This window comes from Brassica napus, chromosome C2 (genome assembly GCF_020379485.1).
Source record: "Brassica napus cultivar Da-Ae chromosome C2, Da-Ae, whole genome shotgun sequence".
NCBI lineage: Eukaryota > Viridiplantae > Streptophyta > Magnoliopsida > Brassicales > Brassicaceae > Brassica > Brassica napus.
This window is the reverse complement of record NC_063445.1, coordinates 43,372,554-43,387,807: the sequence shown is the minus strand read 5'-3', so window position 1 is coordinate 43,387,807 and position 15,254 is coordinate 43,372,554. Positions and strand designations below refer to the sequence as shown.

Below are 15,254 nucleotides of genomic sequence, written 5' to 3'. Positions count from 1 at the left end.
TGGTTTATTATATCCCTTCGTGATAATTCAAAACGTTAGGTGTTTGTATGTCTGTAAGACTGTAACTAAGGTATTTTATAAAATGTTTGAGTGAACTAAATTAACTGTTTTATATGATAGAGTATTAAAAAGTGATGTCCAATAAGTTTAATGACTACTAGGTGGACCGTCCGCACGCATGTGCGGGCATTAACATTAATATTAAATTAATAATTACATATTTACAACTATATAATATTTATGTTACATGTATGTGGTTAATATGAAAAATTGGATGTTACATATTGATATTTATACTATGTTTATATGAACAAAGAATACATTAGAACGTTTAGATTGAAAATTTCAGTTTTTCGTATAAACAATATGAGTTATGGAAAATACAAAGTACCTTAAGTCCATAAAGTAGAGAAACCAGACCTTAAAACCAAGGCTTCGAGTTCTGTCTAGATTAAGATAAAACCCACACATCATATAAGATCATATTTCTCATGTCTTGAGCGCCAGATCATCATGAAGAGTGCACTCTATTTTCTTAGCACCAACATCTTTCCAGTCTATTGAAAGCACTGTCCCATTAGATTCCACCTGTTGATTGTGCAAAACTACAAAAGAATCAATCAAAATGCCAAAAACATTGTAATCTCCATGAGAGAAGAAAGACTAAACAGGAATATAGATAGATAGATACTCACAAATGATTTGCCCTAGCACTCCTCATATCCTCATCAGAATTCAAATATATCTCACGGAAGAATTTGTTCAAAGCAGCGTCTCCTTCAAGCTTATCATCCTTCTATTCTTCTTCACTTCATCTTCAAGCTTGTCATAGTCCTTTACTTTCTTAGAAGAACGATAAGCCGGTCTCATTGAAACCTATGCACAATTACACAAACAAATAATAAATTTTAAAATCTCAAGAGTCTGTGATTCAAACTTCTCGTCAGGTGAAACTAAATAAAAAGAAAAAAGAAAGTAGAACACATGTTTAAGAAATTCGGTTCTGGCAAAACTGCTGGTTGTTTGCCATGTTCAAGAGAGGCCCAAGTGATTATCTCTGCTTTTAAAAGACTTTTCTTAATTTTGGTTGATATTACTTCATATCGGCACTTCACTACTGCTATCTGAATACACACCGCTAGGAAAAAAGGTCAATACAATGTGTACAACTCAGAACATGGCATTGTTTGAGTTTAAAAGGACTGCTTGGTACTATCTAATAAAACGAATCATTTATATCTGATAAATCGTATCCTTTAGATACATAACTCTTTGAACTGCTTATAGGTTAAGCATGATTATTCTGTTAGTTCAAAAAGTTAGAGTTCAAAAGGTTTAAAAGGACTGTTTGGTACTATCTAATAAAATGTATCCTTTAGATGTCAATTATCCAATTACATCTATAAACCAATTACCTTTCCCAACAATCTCAGTTTGAGATGATACGCTTTCTCTCTTGGAACATCAGTCGCAATACTCAGATGCAAAATCACTAACATAATTGACACAATTTACATAGAAGTGTTTATCATGGAGGTGTGTTCTGAGAATGCATTATGCTTCAAACGATCACATTTAACACTAATCTTAAAACATCAGAAAAATATAATTGAGAAAAAACAAATATTTCACGCATAAACCACATAAAAAAATCAGCCATGAAATATAAAAGAGAGATTTGAATTACCTGAGATTTATTATCATTGGTTTCATTGTAACATCACAGATGATTTACGGTTTCCTTGTCTAAGCCTTGAGTCAGAAAAGAGGTAATTCTAATAAAAATATTTAAAGATGTAAACAATCCCCAAAAGATAACAAATTATATAATTGATAGGACAACGTCAATGGGTTTCAAAGTTTTTAAAAAGCTTTGAGATTACCTTTGGCTCTCAGACGTACCGAAGAAGATCACGCACAATAAATAAATTGCACTTGATTAGCATACACATCTTATATTATATTCTTGATAAGTGATTTAACTTTATAAAAAAAAGAATTACCTTTTTCGAAAGGGATGATCAGTTCCTGGATAAACAGAGTCGTCTCTTTTTGTTAGTTGAATCACTACTGATGCAAAAATATAGATAGAGATAAAACATGGAGAGGAAGAGAACTAAATGTTCCCGTCTATGAGTTACTTATTGATTATCATACACCTGCGCAAGATCACAAAAGTAGAATTTAAATTAGAACGATCGAAAACATATGAAAACTTAAAAGATAGATGCGTGAAACTAATGGGGGTGGCGTGATATTTATATAGCAATTTAGTTTAAGTTTCTAAATGATCTAGTTTTCAAGAGAAGCAATGAGATAGAATATCCTCTAATAAATTTTAATTCAGCTATGAGATAGAATATTTTCTAATAAAATTTTTAAGATATTCTGGTTATAATATATACATAATTTTGGTAACTCAAATCTTGCTATATATATATTTAAATATTAAATGCTTGATATTAGGAAAGAAGATATCTCGTCAGTTGATTGCAACTAATTTTTGATAAAACAAATCCCACTATAAGGATTTAAATAATAGATAATAAGGAGAGAATAATGAATTTTAACGTTAAAATCTCTCAACTAAGTTTGTTTTGTTTAATTTTCCCAAGCTAAGTATTTAACGAAAAACCCCATAAACTAACTTTATTTAATGAATAAAACTCTAACAGGTCATAATTATCATTACTACCAGTAAATCTTTAGTTTAGTGGTTTCTACACGAAGTAAACATAGTTGAGGACCATTAAAAATGAAAAAATAAAAAATATTGCAATAGGAGGATAAATTTTCAAAATACATTTTATAAATTAATGTATAAGCTTCTATAAATGACTTAGAACCTCTTATAATAATTTAAAACATCTGATAAGCCAATATAAATAATTTTATAAATTTATTTATAATTTTATAAATGATTTATAAAGCATGCATTAAATTATTAGACATTAATAGTTATTATGATACTTTATATACAAGTATAATTCTTTCTATAAGAATATAAAATCATTATATCAATTCAAATAAACATTTTTGTTTATTATTTTATGTAATTTATAAATATATAAAAAAATGATCGCATTATTACTTTTTCATAGTTTCAACAACTAGTTACCATAAATAATTATTTCTTATATTATGTAGATTATTTGGAAAGTGGCAATTGAATTATTCTTTCCTTTTAGATATAATTATAATAAATAAAATTAAAAATTATCGGTCAATCAAATTATAACAATTTGAAGAGTTAATTTATGATCAACACGTAATAAAAAATCACTTATGTGACTTCTCAATCAACATATAGTAGGATTTATATTTTTATAAATAATTTATAACATTATATAAATAATTTTAAAATTCTGATAAATTAATTCTGTAAACAACGATAAATAATTTAAAAATTATATTAATAAACAAGTTTGGATTTTGTAATATTTAAAATAGTTATTATATAATTATATTCGAATACAATTCATCAAGTAGAGTATAAAAATATTGTAATTATCTTATATAAAAATTCGTTCATTATATTTTATAGTTTATAAATATTAAAAGTAATAAATAAAACATTATTAATCTTTCTATAATTTCGAGAATTAGTTGCCATAAATTGTTATTTGTAATAGCATTTAGATTATATGGCAAGTGATGTTAAATATTTTTAGACTTACCTTAAATTTTTAGATCTAATTTAAATAAATAAAAAATAAAAACAATCGACCAATCAAATTATAACAATTTTTTTGAAACTTCACCTATGAGCGGCACGTCACTAGATCTCATTAAAGTTATTTCTCTTTTAATATACAGGGATTAGAACTAGATTAATGCAGTAATTCTGATTTTTACAGTCATTCAAATAGGAAGTGGAGAAATAAAAAAGCATAAATAAGTTAAAAATAACAAGTAACAACTTTATAAAGGTAGGAAATAGTGGGAGTTAAGTGAAAAAAAAAACTCTCTGATGACAAAGGCGATGCAGAAGGCGATCTAGGGTTTTCAATGGTTTCTCGACGCTGGGATCCCGGAATTGGAGAGGAGGATTCGATTGGAGCAAACACTTATCAAGATAAGTATCATGGAGATACGGATTAGAATTTTTTCTCAAAACAACGGTGGGTTGAGTTGGTAATGGAAAAGGTGATATCTGGGAGATTAAGGAAACCCAGGAATATAGCGGATCGGATCTCGATTTCAATCAACCTCAAGATGGAATCGCAGTTCTATCAAGGTATTAACTCAGATTATTTTAAAACAAGGTATTTGAATACATCAAGGGTTTTCTTAGTTGTGCGAGTAAGCAAGCAAGGGTTAGATTCTGGTTTGGAGCTTTTATATTTTTCAATAAGCTTTATGAGCAGTTTCAGTTTATTTGGGTTTAAAGGTTTTATGGATTTTGTTTCCTTAATGTTCATTGGGTTGGCAAGAAAGTTTTATGTTAAAGTTATGCAATGGAATAATAATGGTTTTCTGGTTTATTGGTACGGAGTTTATTCAGAGCTTCTAGTTATACTTGTCTCCATCTTTGGGTCGTGCTCTATTATAAAGTATGGGAACAGTGGAAATCTGTTTAGGAACACAAGTGTCTTTTGTATTGTCCTTAAAGACACAAACCAAGGAATATTGATTTCAGATTGTGGACAATGGTTGTGGTGGGTCTCTTTAAACCAATCACAAACCAAGTCTTATAGGTATATTATGTACATGTTGCAGCTTATTCTGAAGCAGTAGCAGATGGAAGACGCAGGGATCACGGATTGGAAAACAAGGCCTTTGAGATACGATATTTGGGTATGGAGAATTTCAGGAGTTGCTTTAGTTGTTCAGGCTTTGAGGCTAATACTTCAGGGTAAGGAGTACAATATAGAGCTTGGGAAGAAATCTATTTTGGCTTCCTCAGGTCATACTAGATTTCTTCTCAATATTTTCCAGGGAGTAAATTGGATTTATCATGTCCTTACTTATTGCGAAGTGTTACTTTATTGGGGAAGCAGAGGCCACATTAATCAAGTTGTATTTTATACTACTTCGGGGGTTACGGATACAATCAAGTGGCAGGTACTAAGATTTATCTAGTACCTATATACTTGTGTGTACTTCGTTCGACAAGGCAGGCAATTGGAATATATATTAGAGGCATAATAGTATTTGTAAACATTTTCTTCTGGGTTGATTGGTGGTGCGTGAAGTTTTTGGGTCTTGGTGTTTTACTTTTTGGTGTTGTAATACGATATTTGAGTGTATCATTATGGGGGTTTGATGTGGTTTATAGGTGTTGTGTTGAACTCTTGGTCATTGCAGTCTCTTTGGGTATCTTTAAACTTAAATCTCCTAGTTCTTGGGAGCATAAACAAATGTTTTTTATATGATAATCCTAAGTTGGAATTGTAGAGGAATGTGGAGTAAATGGACCATAAGTTGGAATGTGGAGAAAATGGACCATAAGTTATCTTACGGAAATATGACATAAGCATAAACCTGATTTTTTATTTCTTTCGGAGACAAAGCAAGAGTCCGTATTAGTACATGGATTTCAAGCACATTTTGGTTATGATCGCTTGGTTACTGTGGACCCAAATGGAAGGAGTGGGGTTTAGCGCTTTTTTACAACAATGACTATCAAGTCAAGATCAACTACTCAAGTAATAAAATGATAGATGTAGAGGCAGTGGCACTTGGGAAAACGGTCTATCTCATTTTTGTGTATGGAGAACCGGTCCAAAAGTTAAGGGAACAGGTATGGGAGCGGTTGAATCGTTATGGGTTATCGCGAACAGAATCTTGGTTCATTATCGGAGACCTGAATGAAATTACTGGAAATCATGAAAAGGAAGGTGGCTCTTTAAGAAGCGCAAGCTCTTTTATCCCTTTCAACAATATGATTAGGAATACCGGTTTATTAGAGTTTCCGGCTAGGTGAAACAAAATGTCATGGCGAGGGAGAAGGGGAAAAGGAAAAAGGGCAGTGACGATCCGATGTCGTCTAGATCGTGCTTTGGCAAACGAAGACTGGCATATTCTTTTCCCTTGTTCTTATACAGAGTATTTAGGGATGCTCGCATCGGATCATTGTCCTGTGGTAGCGTTTTTAGAGGATAAGGTTACTCGCAGGAGAGGGCTTTTTAGATTTGATAAACGTTGGATCAGACAGGATTGCCTTATGGAATCGATAGCTACGGGATGGCGGGATCATAATGAGGGACAGTCGGAGGATTTGGTTTCAAAAATTAGCAATTGCCGTCATGAAATTGCAGTCTGGCGGAAAAATAGCCCTCTATATGGAAAGGACAAAATTCAAGATCTTCAGAGAGCATTAGAAGAGGTCCAATATGATAACGATAGGTCGGAAGAGGAGATCCTTGAGGTTTCTAGAAAATTGCAGGAGGCATATAAGGATGAGGAGGAGTACTAGCATCAGAAGAGTCGAAACATGTGGTATTCATCTGGGGAGCTAAACACAAAATTTTATCATGCCTTGACAAAGCAAAGACGGGCTCAGAATAGGATTGTGGGTCTTCATGATGAAAATGGTAATTGGATAACAGAAGAAGAAGGTGTGGAAAAGGTGGCTGTGGACTATTTCGAGGAGTTATTTAGTACCATTTTTCCATCAGGGTTTGATAGTTTTCTGTCGGAGGTAGCTTCGTCTATTACTCCCGAGATGAATCAAAGGCTATTGAGGGCAACAACAAAGGAGGAGGTTCGTCAGACTTTGTTTATGACGCATCCGGAAAAAGCTCAGGGACCGGATGGGATGATATTTCTTTTTTCCCAACATTCATGGCATATAATTAAAGGCGATTTGGTTGACATGGTGAATAATTTTTTGATAACAGGAGATTTGGATTCAAGGTTAAATATCACTAATATTTGCATGATTCCGAAGATGGAGAGGCCTACAAGGATGACAGAGTTGAGACCAATTAGCCTGTGTAATATAGGGTACAAGATCATTTCAAAAGTCTTATGTCAGCGTCTGAAATCTTGTCTCCTACGTCTGATTTCGGAGACACAATCGACATTTGTGCCAGGAAGGTTGATATCAAATAATATTCTTATTGCGCATGAAATGTTTCGTGGATTGAGAACTAATAAGGTTTGCCAAGGTAAATATATAGCAATAAAGACGGATATGAGCAAAGTGTGTGATAGGGTGGAGTGGAACTTCATTCAGTCCCTACTGCTCAAAATGGGCTCTGATCCTCACTGGGCTAAATTAATTATGGAGTATATATCCTCAGTTCAATATCTTGTATTGTTAAATGGGCAGCCACGAGGTCATATATTCCCACATCGAGGGTTACGTCAGGGGGATCTTTTATCCCCTTATTTATTCATCATGTGTACCGAGGCTTTGATTGCAAATATTAAGAAGGCTGAAAGAAGAAAACATTTAACAGGAATGAAGGTGGCCAGAGCTCGCCCGTCAATTTCGCATCTGTTGTTTGCAGATGATATTCTATTTTTTTGTAAGGCACAAAAGGAAGAATGTCAAACCATTCTCAGGATTTTAAAGGAATATAGGGAGGTTTCAGGTCAACTAATTAATTTTCAGAAATCTTCTATCCAGTTTGGACATAAGATTGAGGAGTCAAGTAGACAAGAGTTGAGGGATATCTTGGGGATACAAAATTTAGGAGGAATGAGATCTTAGCTGGGGTTGCCTGAGAGCCTTGGAGGTTCCAAAACACAGGTTTTGGGTTTGTACATGATCGTTTGAATAATAGAGTTAATGGCTGGACTTTTAGATTTTTCTCTAAAGGAGGAAATGAAGTGATTATTAAATCTGCAGTTACGGCTTTACCTAATCATATGTGATGTCTGTTTATCGGTTACGAAAGACAACAGTGAAGAAGTTGACGAGTGCGGTAGCACAATTTTGGTGGAGTCCAGGAGAGAATACGAGGGGTATGCACTGGAAGTCATGGGACAAAGTATGCACAACGAAAGACGCAGGAGGCTTGGGTTTTAAGGACATAACTGATTTTAACACAACTATGCTCGGAAAATAACTATGGCGGCTGTTAGAAAAGCCAAATACTTTATTTGCTCGAGTTTTTAAAGGACGGTACTATAGGAATGCCTCAACCCTGGAACCGATATATTCATATTCTCCATCCTATGGTTGGAGGAGTATTGTATCAGCTAGATTTCTGGTTAGCAAAAGACTAATCAAAAGGGTGGGAACAGGGTCATCTATTTATGTATGGAATGACTCATGGCTCCCAACCACTCGTCCGAGACCAGCAAACAAAAATCATCATAACACTTTTCCGGACCTCACAGTGGATTTTTTCATTGATCCAGTTTCACGAAGTTGGAATACGCAAACAATTCGGGCTCTGGTGGACCCCCAGGATGCTAAAATTATTGAAAGTATACCCCTGAGTAGAAACCAGATGGTGGATAGGGATGAATGACATTTCACAACTAATGGAAAATACTCGGTTAAATCAAGATACCAACTAGAACGGGTCTATCTAGATAAGGGAAAACCACCAGAGGTCTATGGTCCTACGGTGGATATTTTAAAAGCGTTTTGTTGGAAGGTGAGATGCCCTCCGAAAATAAAGCATTTTCTATGGCAAATGGTATCAGGGGGTGTATGGCTGTGAAAAAGAATTTGCAAGCGAGAGGAATACAAGGAGATATATGTTGTGCTCGATGTGGAGCTGATGAGGAATCAATAAATCATGTATTTTTTGAATGTCCTCCTGCGCGTCAAGTTTGAGCGTTGTCAAAGATACGCCAAACCCAGATCTTTTCCTTACTAGTTCTCTCTTCACAAAAAAAATTTGGATCATCTTTTCTGGAGGGTTATCCCGGAGATGGAAGATCATCATTTTTCGTGGATATTATGGTACATTTGGAAAGGTAGGAATAACAAAGTTTTTAGTAATTTGGATATGGATCCACGAGATACACTTAATCTTGCGGAGACAGAATCAAAACTTTGGGTTGAGACTCAGGTGAAGAATATTCAGCAGGCATCACAACAAGTTGAGGTTAGGCACTGTCCGAGGAGGGCAGGTCGCTGGTGCTTTATAGATGGTTCGTGGAAAGATAAAGAGCATTATTCAGGGTAGGGTTGGTATAGTATTCTTGAGGGATTCGATGGTTTGTTGGGTGCAAGGAATATTCAGGCAAGTCTTTTACCCCTCTATTCGGAGATGGAAGCGTTAATATGGGCGATGGAGTGTATGAGGAATTTACATCAATATCAGGTCACGTTTGCTACGGATTGTTCTCAATTGGTGAAGATGATTTCGGAACCAGAAGAATGACCGGCGTTTGAAAGTTATCTAGAAGATATAAAGATGTTGAAGACATGTTTCCTCAGCTCAGAGATCATTCATGTACCCCAAACGGAGAATCAAAAGGCGGATAGTCTAGCACGGAGTGCCAGAAAACAATCGTCTTTCGTCGTTCACATGGATGCAGAGTTACCAGTTTGGTTCACAGAGTCATTATGAGTATGTTCGATGACCAAAAAAAAAACATGTAGGAAATAGTGTTTATAAAATAAATTAGTATGGTAAAGATTTCATAAGAACACTTTGTTCATAATCAAACTTCAAATTTCTATATAAATAGTTATTGAGATTTTTAAAATATTTTAGTTAACTAGTCGGGATTGAGTTTGAGTTTGTATTGACATTAATATTTTTGGATTTTCAAAAATTTTAAGTATTTTTTTTTTATATTCTCGTTCGATTTCAGATTTGGTTCAAATAAAATTCAGAAGTCGAAAATAACACAAAACAGAACCTATTTAAGTGTTTATATTGGATTCAGCCCGGTTTAAGTATTTTTTTTGGGATCGTTTAGGGTTTGGAATTTGGACTCGTTGTTCTCTGGAGTCCTACAAAATACGATTAGCTAAGTAACTGCGACAAAAACGATTATTATTTATTTTGCTTAAACGGAAAAAAGGCAAGAGTCTGTTGTTGCAGCTGTTTGGTCTTTAAATCACCTCTCCATCTTGTTTCGCTTCTCGCGAGTTCTAAAAGTTAGGGTTTGTCCGAGTCACGCCGTATTCTTCTTCTCCGAAGTGATATCATCGCAGGTAAGGTATCATCTCTTTCCTTCATTCCTTCCTTCGTTCGATTACTCTGGTATTGAATTATCTTCTGATTTTGCTTCTTCAATCGATCTGTATTTCTTCTTCCCACCGTCTACTGAATTTTCAACGAAATTTTGAACTTTTCAATTGATTTCTCTACAAACACTTTGGATCTGATCTTTCGGTAGCTAATTCTCTCGGCATGGCTTCGTGTTTTGAGGAAAAAAGTTTCGAACTTTGTACTCAGAATATATCTAATTTGGCGATGAAATTTGCCCGAAATCTAAGGGTATCCGATTCGTGGTGGCTCAGTTCGATAAGTTCGTTTCCGTTTATTTGCAATGCGCAAATGTTTTGTTGTTCTGCATAGTTCATGTTTCTAAGATGATTCATAGATAAAGTTTTTTCCTGCCCCAGTTGCATGTTTGAGAAAAAGTTTCCGACTTGTACTCGAATGTATCTAATTGGCTATAAGATTTGCGAAATCAAGTTGTCCGATTTGTGGTTGACACGTGTGTTAGTCAAATCTGAAGTTGTTAATAGCTAGGTCATTCTGTGTTGCTAGGTTGGGATATTTTTGATTATTTTTTTAGAAGATACAGTAATGGCTGGAGTACTAGCTGGGGAATGTTCGTACGGTGAGAGTGGAGTTTCATCTCACTCGAGGAATTCTCATGAAAAGCAAGACGAGCTTTCCCGCTGGTACTTTGGAAGAAAGGAAATTGAAGAAAATTCACCCTCGAGGCTGGATGGTATTGACTTGAAGAAGGAAACTTACCTCCGCAAATCCTACTGTACATTTCTCCAGGACTTGGGCATGAGATTGAAAGTGTAAGTTCCTCCTCATACTTAGATTCCCTTCTCTTTTCAGTTGCTTCAAGCTTGCCTCTTATATCTTTACTTCAACATAGTATCCGGATTGTATTCATAATGGTTTAGTATAATTGAAGTCTGATGTGCTGCTGATGGTCTTAGGCATACGTTTGTAAAAGTAGTGTTTTACTTAATGTCACTGTTTCTTTTATTACCATGAATACAAGGAACACGTAGTTATTATTGGTGAAGACCGAAGAGATTGTTGCCGTACTGTCTGAATTTTACTTCTTCTAGTCATGGTTTCTGCTATGTGCACAGCTTTCATTTTTTTTTTTTTTTTGTTCTCACTGAAAGTGGCTGATATAGTTTTCCAAATCAGTCCCCAGGTTACAATAGCTACCGCGATTATCTTCTGTCATCGCTTCTTCTTTCGCCAATCACATGCAAAGAATGACAGAAGGGTAAGTTTATTGTTTTCCACCTTAACAAGTTGAATGCTTAAAAATCATAGACTTTACTCTGTGTTCTTGTTGGAATCACCATGTTGTAGTCTGGCTAGTGTAGAATTTGAGATATTGTAGTGTTATGGTCTATCCTTATACCTAGATCCTTACTGAGCGGCCCTTTCTTCATGTTGTTTCCACAGACGATTGCAACTGTATGTATGTTCCTTGCTGGAAAAGTTGAGGAAACTCCACGGCCCTTGAATAACGTTATTTCTGTATCCTATGAGATAATCAACAAGAAGGATCCTGGTGCTGCCCAGAAAATCAAGCAAAAGGTATTCATCTTGCTTACGAATCAAGCTGAAAGTATCTGGTACTTTTGCCAATAAATTATGTTTTATTTGCCGTTGAGGTTGTACTATAAGCACATATATTGATGTATATCACTTTTGCAGGAAGTATATGAGCAACAAAAAGAGCTTATACTAAACGGAGAAAAGATAGTACTTTCTACACTAGGCTTTGACCTCAATGTTCTCCATCCTTATAAACCCCTCGTAGAAGCAATAAAGAAGTTTAAGGTTGCCCAGAATGCTCTTGCCCAAGTTGCCTGGAATTTTGTTAACGATGGGTACGTTTGAAGTCCTGTTTCCTTCTAAAGCTACCAATAAATCTATGTGCATTATTGTATTTTCGTCTTCATACAATGGAAAGTGGCTTGCAGTCTGCGGACATCACTCTGCCTGCAATTCCAGCCTCATCACATCGCGGCTGGTGCTATTTTTCTTGCGGCCAAGTTCCTTAAAGTGAAGTTACCATCGGATGGAGAGAAGGTTTGGTGGCAAGAGTTTGATGTTACACCCCGACAATTGGAGGGTCTGTACATCATTTGACGACTCTTGTTTCCTTTTCTTTGACTCGCGTTCTTTCCCTGTTTGCATATGATTTTAAGAGTGATCGCCTTTTGTGTGTTTCAGATGTTAGCAACCAAATGCTTGAGCTTTATGAGCAAAACCGTGTACCTGCATCTCAAGGAAGCGAAGTAGAAAGTAGTGTGGGTGGAGGGTCAGCTCATCGTCCAGGCTCCAGAAATGCAACGTCAACAGATGAGCATCATGTTGGTTCTAGGCAAGCATCAGCACGTTCAAGCCATGAACCTTCAAACTCTGATAATCATGGGGGTTCATCAAAAGGCGGTTTGGATCAGAACAATGGCAATGGGGATGTTGAGGCAGCTACTGTCAGTGTCGATCACAAAGAGGAGAGCCCACATCATGAAAATCAGCAAGTTAATAAGGACAATGTGAGAGAAGTCCCCCATAACTTTAGACCTTTAGTTGAGGGAGCTGGGAAGGACAATTCAGAAAGAGAGAGTGGAGAACTTCCAGATTATGGCGCTGTTCATAAATCTAGAAATGTTGAAACAGTTGTTGTTGCCCCAATCGGCCAATCGCCAAAAGACTTGAAAATGCTCCGGGATAAGGTGAAGGCTAAGCGAGAGAAGGCTAAGAAGTTGCTAGGTGAAAGAACAATGAAAAAGGATTTGATAGATGAGGATGATTTCATTGAAAGAGAGCTGGAAGATGTGGAACTAGCTGTTGAGGATGAAAACGCCAAGCAAAAGAATGTACCAAAGGCCGAGAACTCTGATCTCATGGGCACAGAACATGGGGCAGTAAAAAATGCAGAAGAAGGTGAAATGGTAAACGATGTGTCTCAGATGATGCATAGCAGAAAGAGAAAAATGGGGAGCCCTCCTGAAAATCAGTCTGAAGGAAAGAGACGCCTCAGTAGCGAGAACGGTGAACAAGGCCACAAGACGAGCAGAGGAAGTAGTAGTAGTCATCATGGTGACAGAGAGCACAGAAGACACTCGTAAGAGAGAAACCATTCATGAGAGGTAATGATTATTAAAACTGCTTCATCTTGTTCTCTTTCTAAGGACCTTTGGCACTTTGATGATGCCTAACCATGTGAACATGACATTCTACATGGGGTCGGTTCAGTCGTTGGAACCATGCTCGGTGTATGTTATGTTTGATTATATAATCTATTCGTGCTGTTTTGCACAATCCCAACGGCTTGAACACTATTATGACTCAACATCCTTTTTCAGATGTTGAGAAGCTCATTAGGTTTTCCTTCACAAGTTCATACTTCCATTTGGTTTAAATATAGCTCATTGGGGAAAAGTTTTGGGGTCATTGCCTGAGAAACTTATCATACGGAAGATTGTGGTCAAGTCCACAATCACTTTGATAGCTTATTTGTACTCATACGTTACTCAAGTGAATTTATTTTTGATAGCTTCTCCAAAATATTTTTTTACTACGATTTTTTTTATTTCCCCTCCCCGAATTATTACAATGTTTACTAAGAGTTAGTATTTGATGTGAAGGAGATACACCTTTGTGCGGTACTGAAGTATGCAACTATTCTCTTATCGCTTATGTATTAAAGCATAAGTTACCTAACCAATCGAATTGTGCCACATAAGATATGTTTATAATTTAAAAAAAATAATCAAACTAGGAGAAAAAACGCTTAAGAAAAAAATTAACCGTATCTATCAACGTTTCTTGAAACAGTCATGATTCACGATCTTATTCTTTTCAATTTTAATTGCTCCTATATCTTCCAGATTCAATACGTAAACAGAAAAAAAACTCCAAATCAGTCATAATAGAGATTTGCTCATTCTTCTATTTCAAAACCTAATGAATGTTTTGAACTAGAGCACGGTTCAATTTCGGAGTAAAGGGATCTCAACAACTCATATATAGCAGTGACGCTATCTTATTGCTCCATCAGAACAGGCCGGAGATTCATGGTAAGACCCGCCAGAAAGCGAGGAGGAAGAAGATAAAAAGCAGACGACGTGGTAAAATCACAGGAAGGCTTTTTTATAAAAATAAAGAGGTTCTATTAATTCACCACCTAAAGGATCAGACTGTTAAAGGATATTTTTACTACAAAGATATATATTGAAAACACTTTTGGAATAACATTATTCCCCTGTAAATTCAATGTTTCAGATTTCCTGTAAATAAACAGGTTTATGGTTGCAGGGACAAGAGAAACGTGAAGTGTTGAAGATGACAATGGTGCTGCTATAGGAACAATGATTAAATTCTAAAACAAAATTAACAGATATCTGTATATGTTAGCTACATGTATGTGTTAATTGTTTCAGTTTCTTGGTAAATTTGTCCATCTCGCTGCATTCAATTTTTTTGGTTGTTTGTTTCGGGTGTTTGATATCTCAAATTATTCTTCAGATTTAGTGCATCCTCTTAAATCCCAGAAAATAGGCGTTCAAACAATCAAATTCATAAATGTTCTTAATCTCAAAGGTATTTTGACGGTTCTCTATGTATATAATTTCTCAACTTTGCTTTCACATCAACATACCATTTATATTTAGAGTATTTACTAGAGTCTGCATGGTTTAGTCAAGTGTAATGTATTGCTTATCAAAACTTGGAGTCAAACAGAAAACTAACCTTTTCTTTTGACTCCTTTTTTTTTGAGATTTTAACCCCACACCTGCACTTTATCTACGAAAATGCCATTAACATTTTTTTTTTTTTTTCGAAAATGGCTTCTTTACTGTCTCAACCTCATCTTCTTCAAGTATTTACAATACTGCCACTGCAATGAATAGTGGCAACAACCTTGTACGAACTGTTTGGAGCTTTTAATGCCCTTTAATGCACGTAAATCTCTTTACACTCTCTCTGTTTCAATTGTTATGAACTAAAAACAACATTTCTTTCACTTTCTCTCTATATTCATCCAAAAAACTCAAGCTTTTGATTCAAAATATGGGCTATGGTTGCAGAGCCATATTTCTTTCGTTTTGACTTACGGTTGCTTTCGTTTGAGGTTCTGGGTGGTTGGAGAAGACCCTGTGTGCAAACGAA

General features: G+C 35.5%; 1 protein-coding gene across 7 annotated transcripts; it reads left to right on the top strand.

The window, feature by feature from the left end:
- Positions 1 to 9,820: 9,820 nt before the first annotated feature.
- On the top strand, positions 9,821 to 13,403 carry LOC106381700 (cyclin-T1-5). 7 transcript variants are annotated; one of them, XM_013821625.3, is made up of 7 exons: positions 9,821 to 10,072; positions 10,672 to 10,900; positions 11,265 to 11,346; positions 11,532 to 11,666; positions 11,787 to 11,962; positions 12,056 to 12,207; positions 12,309 to 13,403. In XM_013821625.3, exons 2-7 carry the CDS (start codon positions 10,674 to 10,676, stop codon positions 13,208 to 13,210), a joined length of 1,674 nt encoding a protein of 557 aa, XP_013677079.3. In that variant the 5' UTR covers positions 9,821 to 10,072; positions 10,672 to 10,673; the 3' UTR covers positions 13,211 to 13,403. The 7 variants fall into 7 exon arrangements, with proteins under 7 accessions (XP_013677079.3, XP_013677080.3, XP_013677076.3 ...); XM_013821626.3 differs by having other exon boundaries at positions 9,829 to 10,077; positions 10,663 to 10,900; XM_013821622.3 differs by having other exon boundaries at positions 9,866 to 10,072; positions 10,635 to 10,900.
- Positions 13,404 to 15,254: the final 1,851 nt, after the last annotated feature.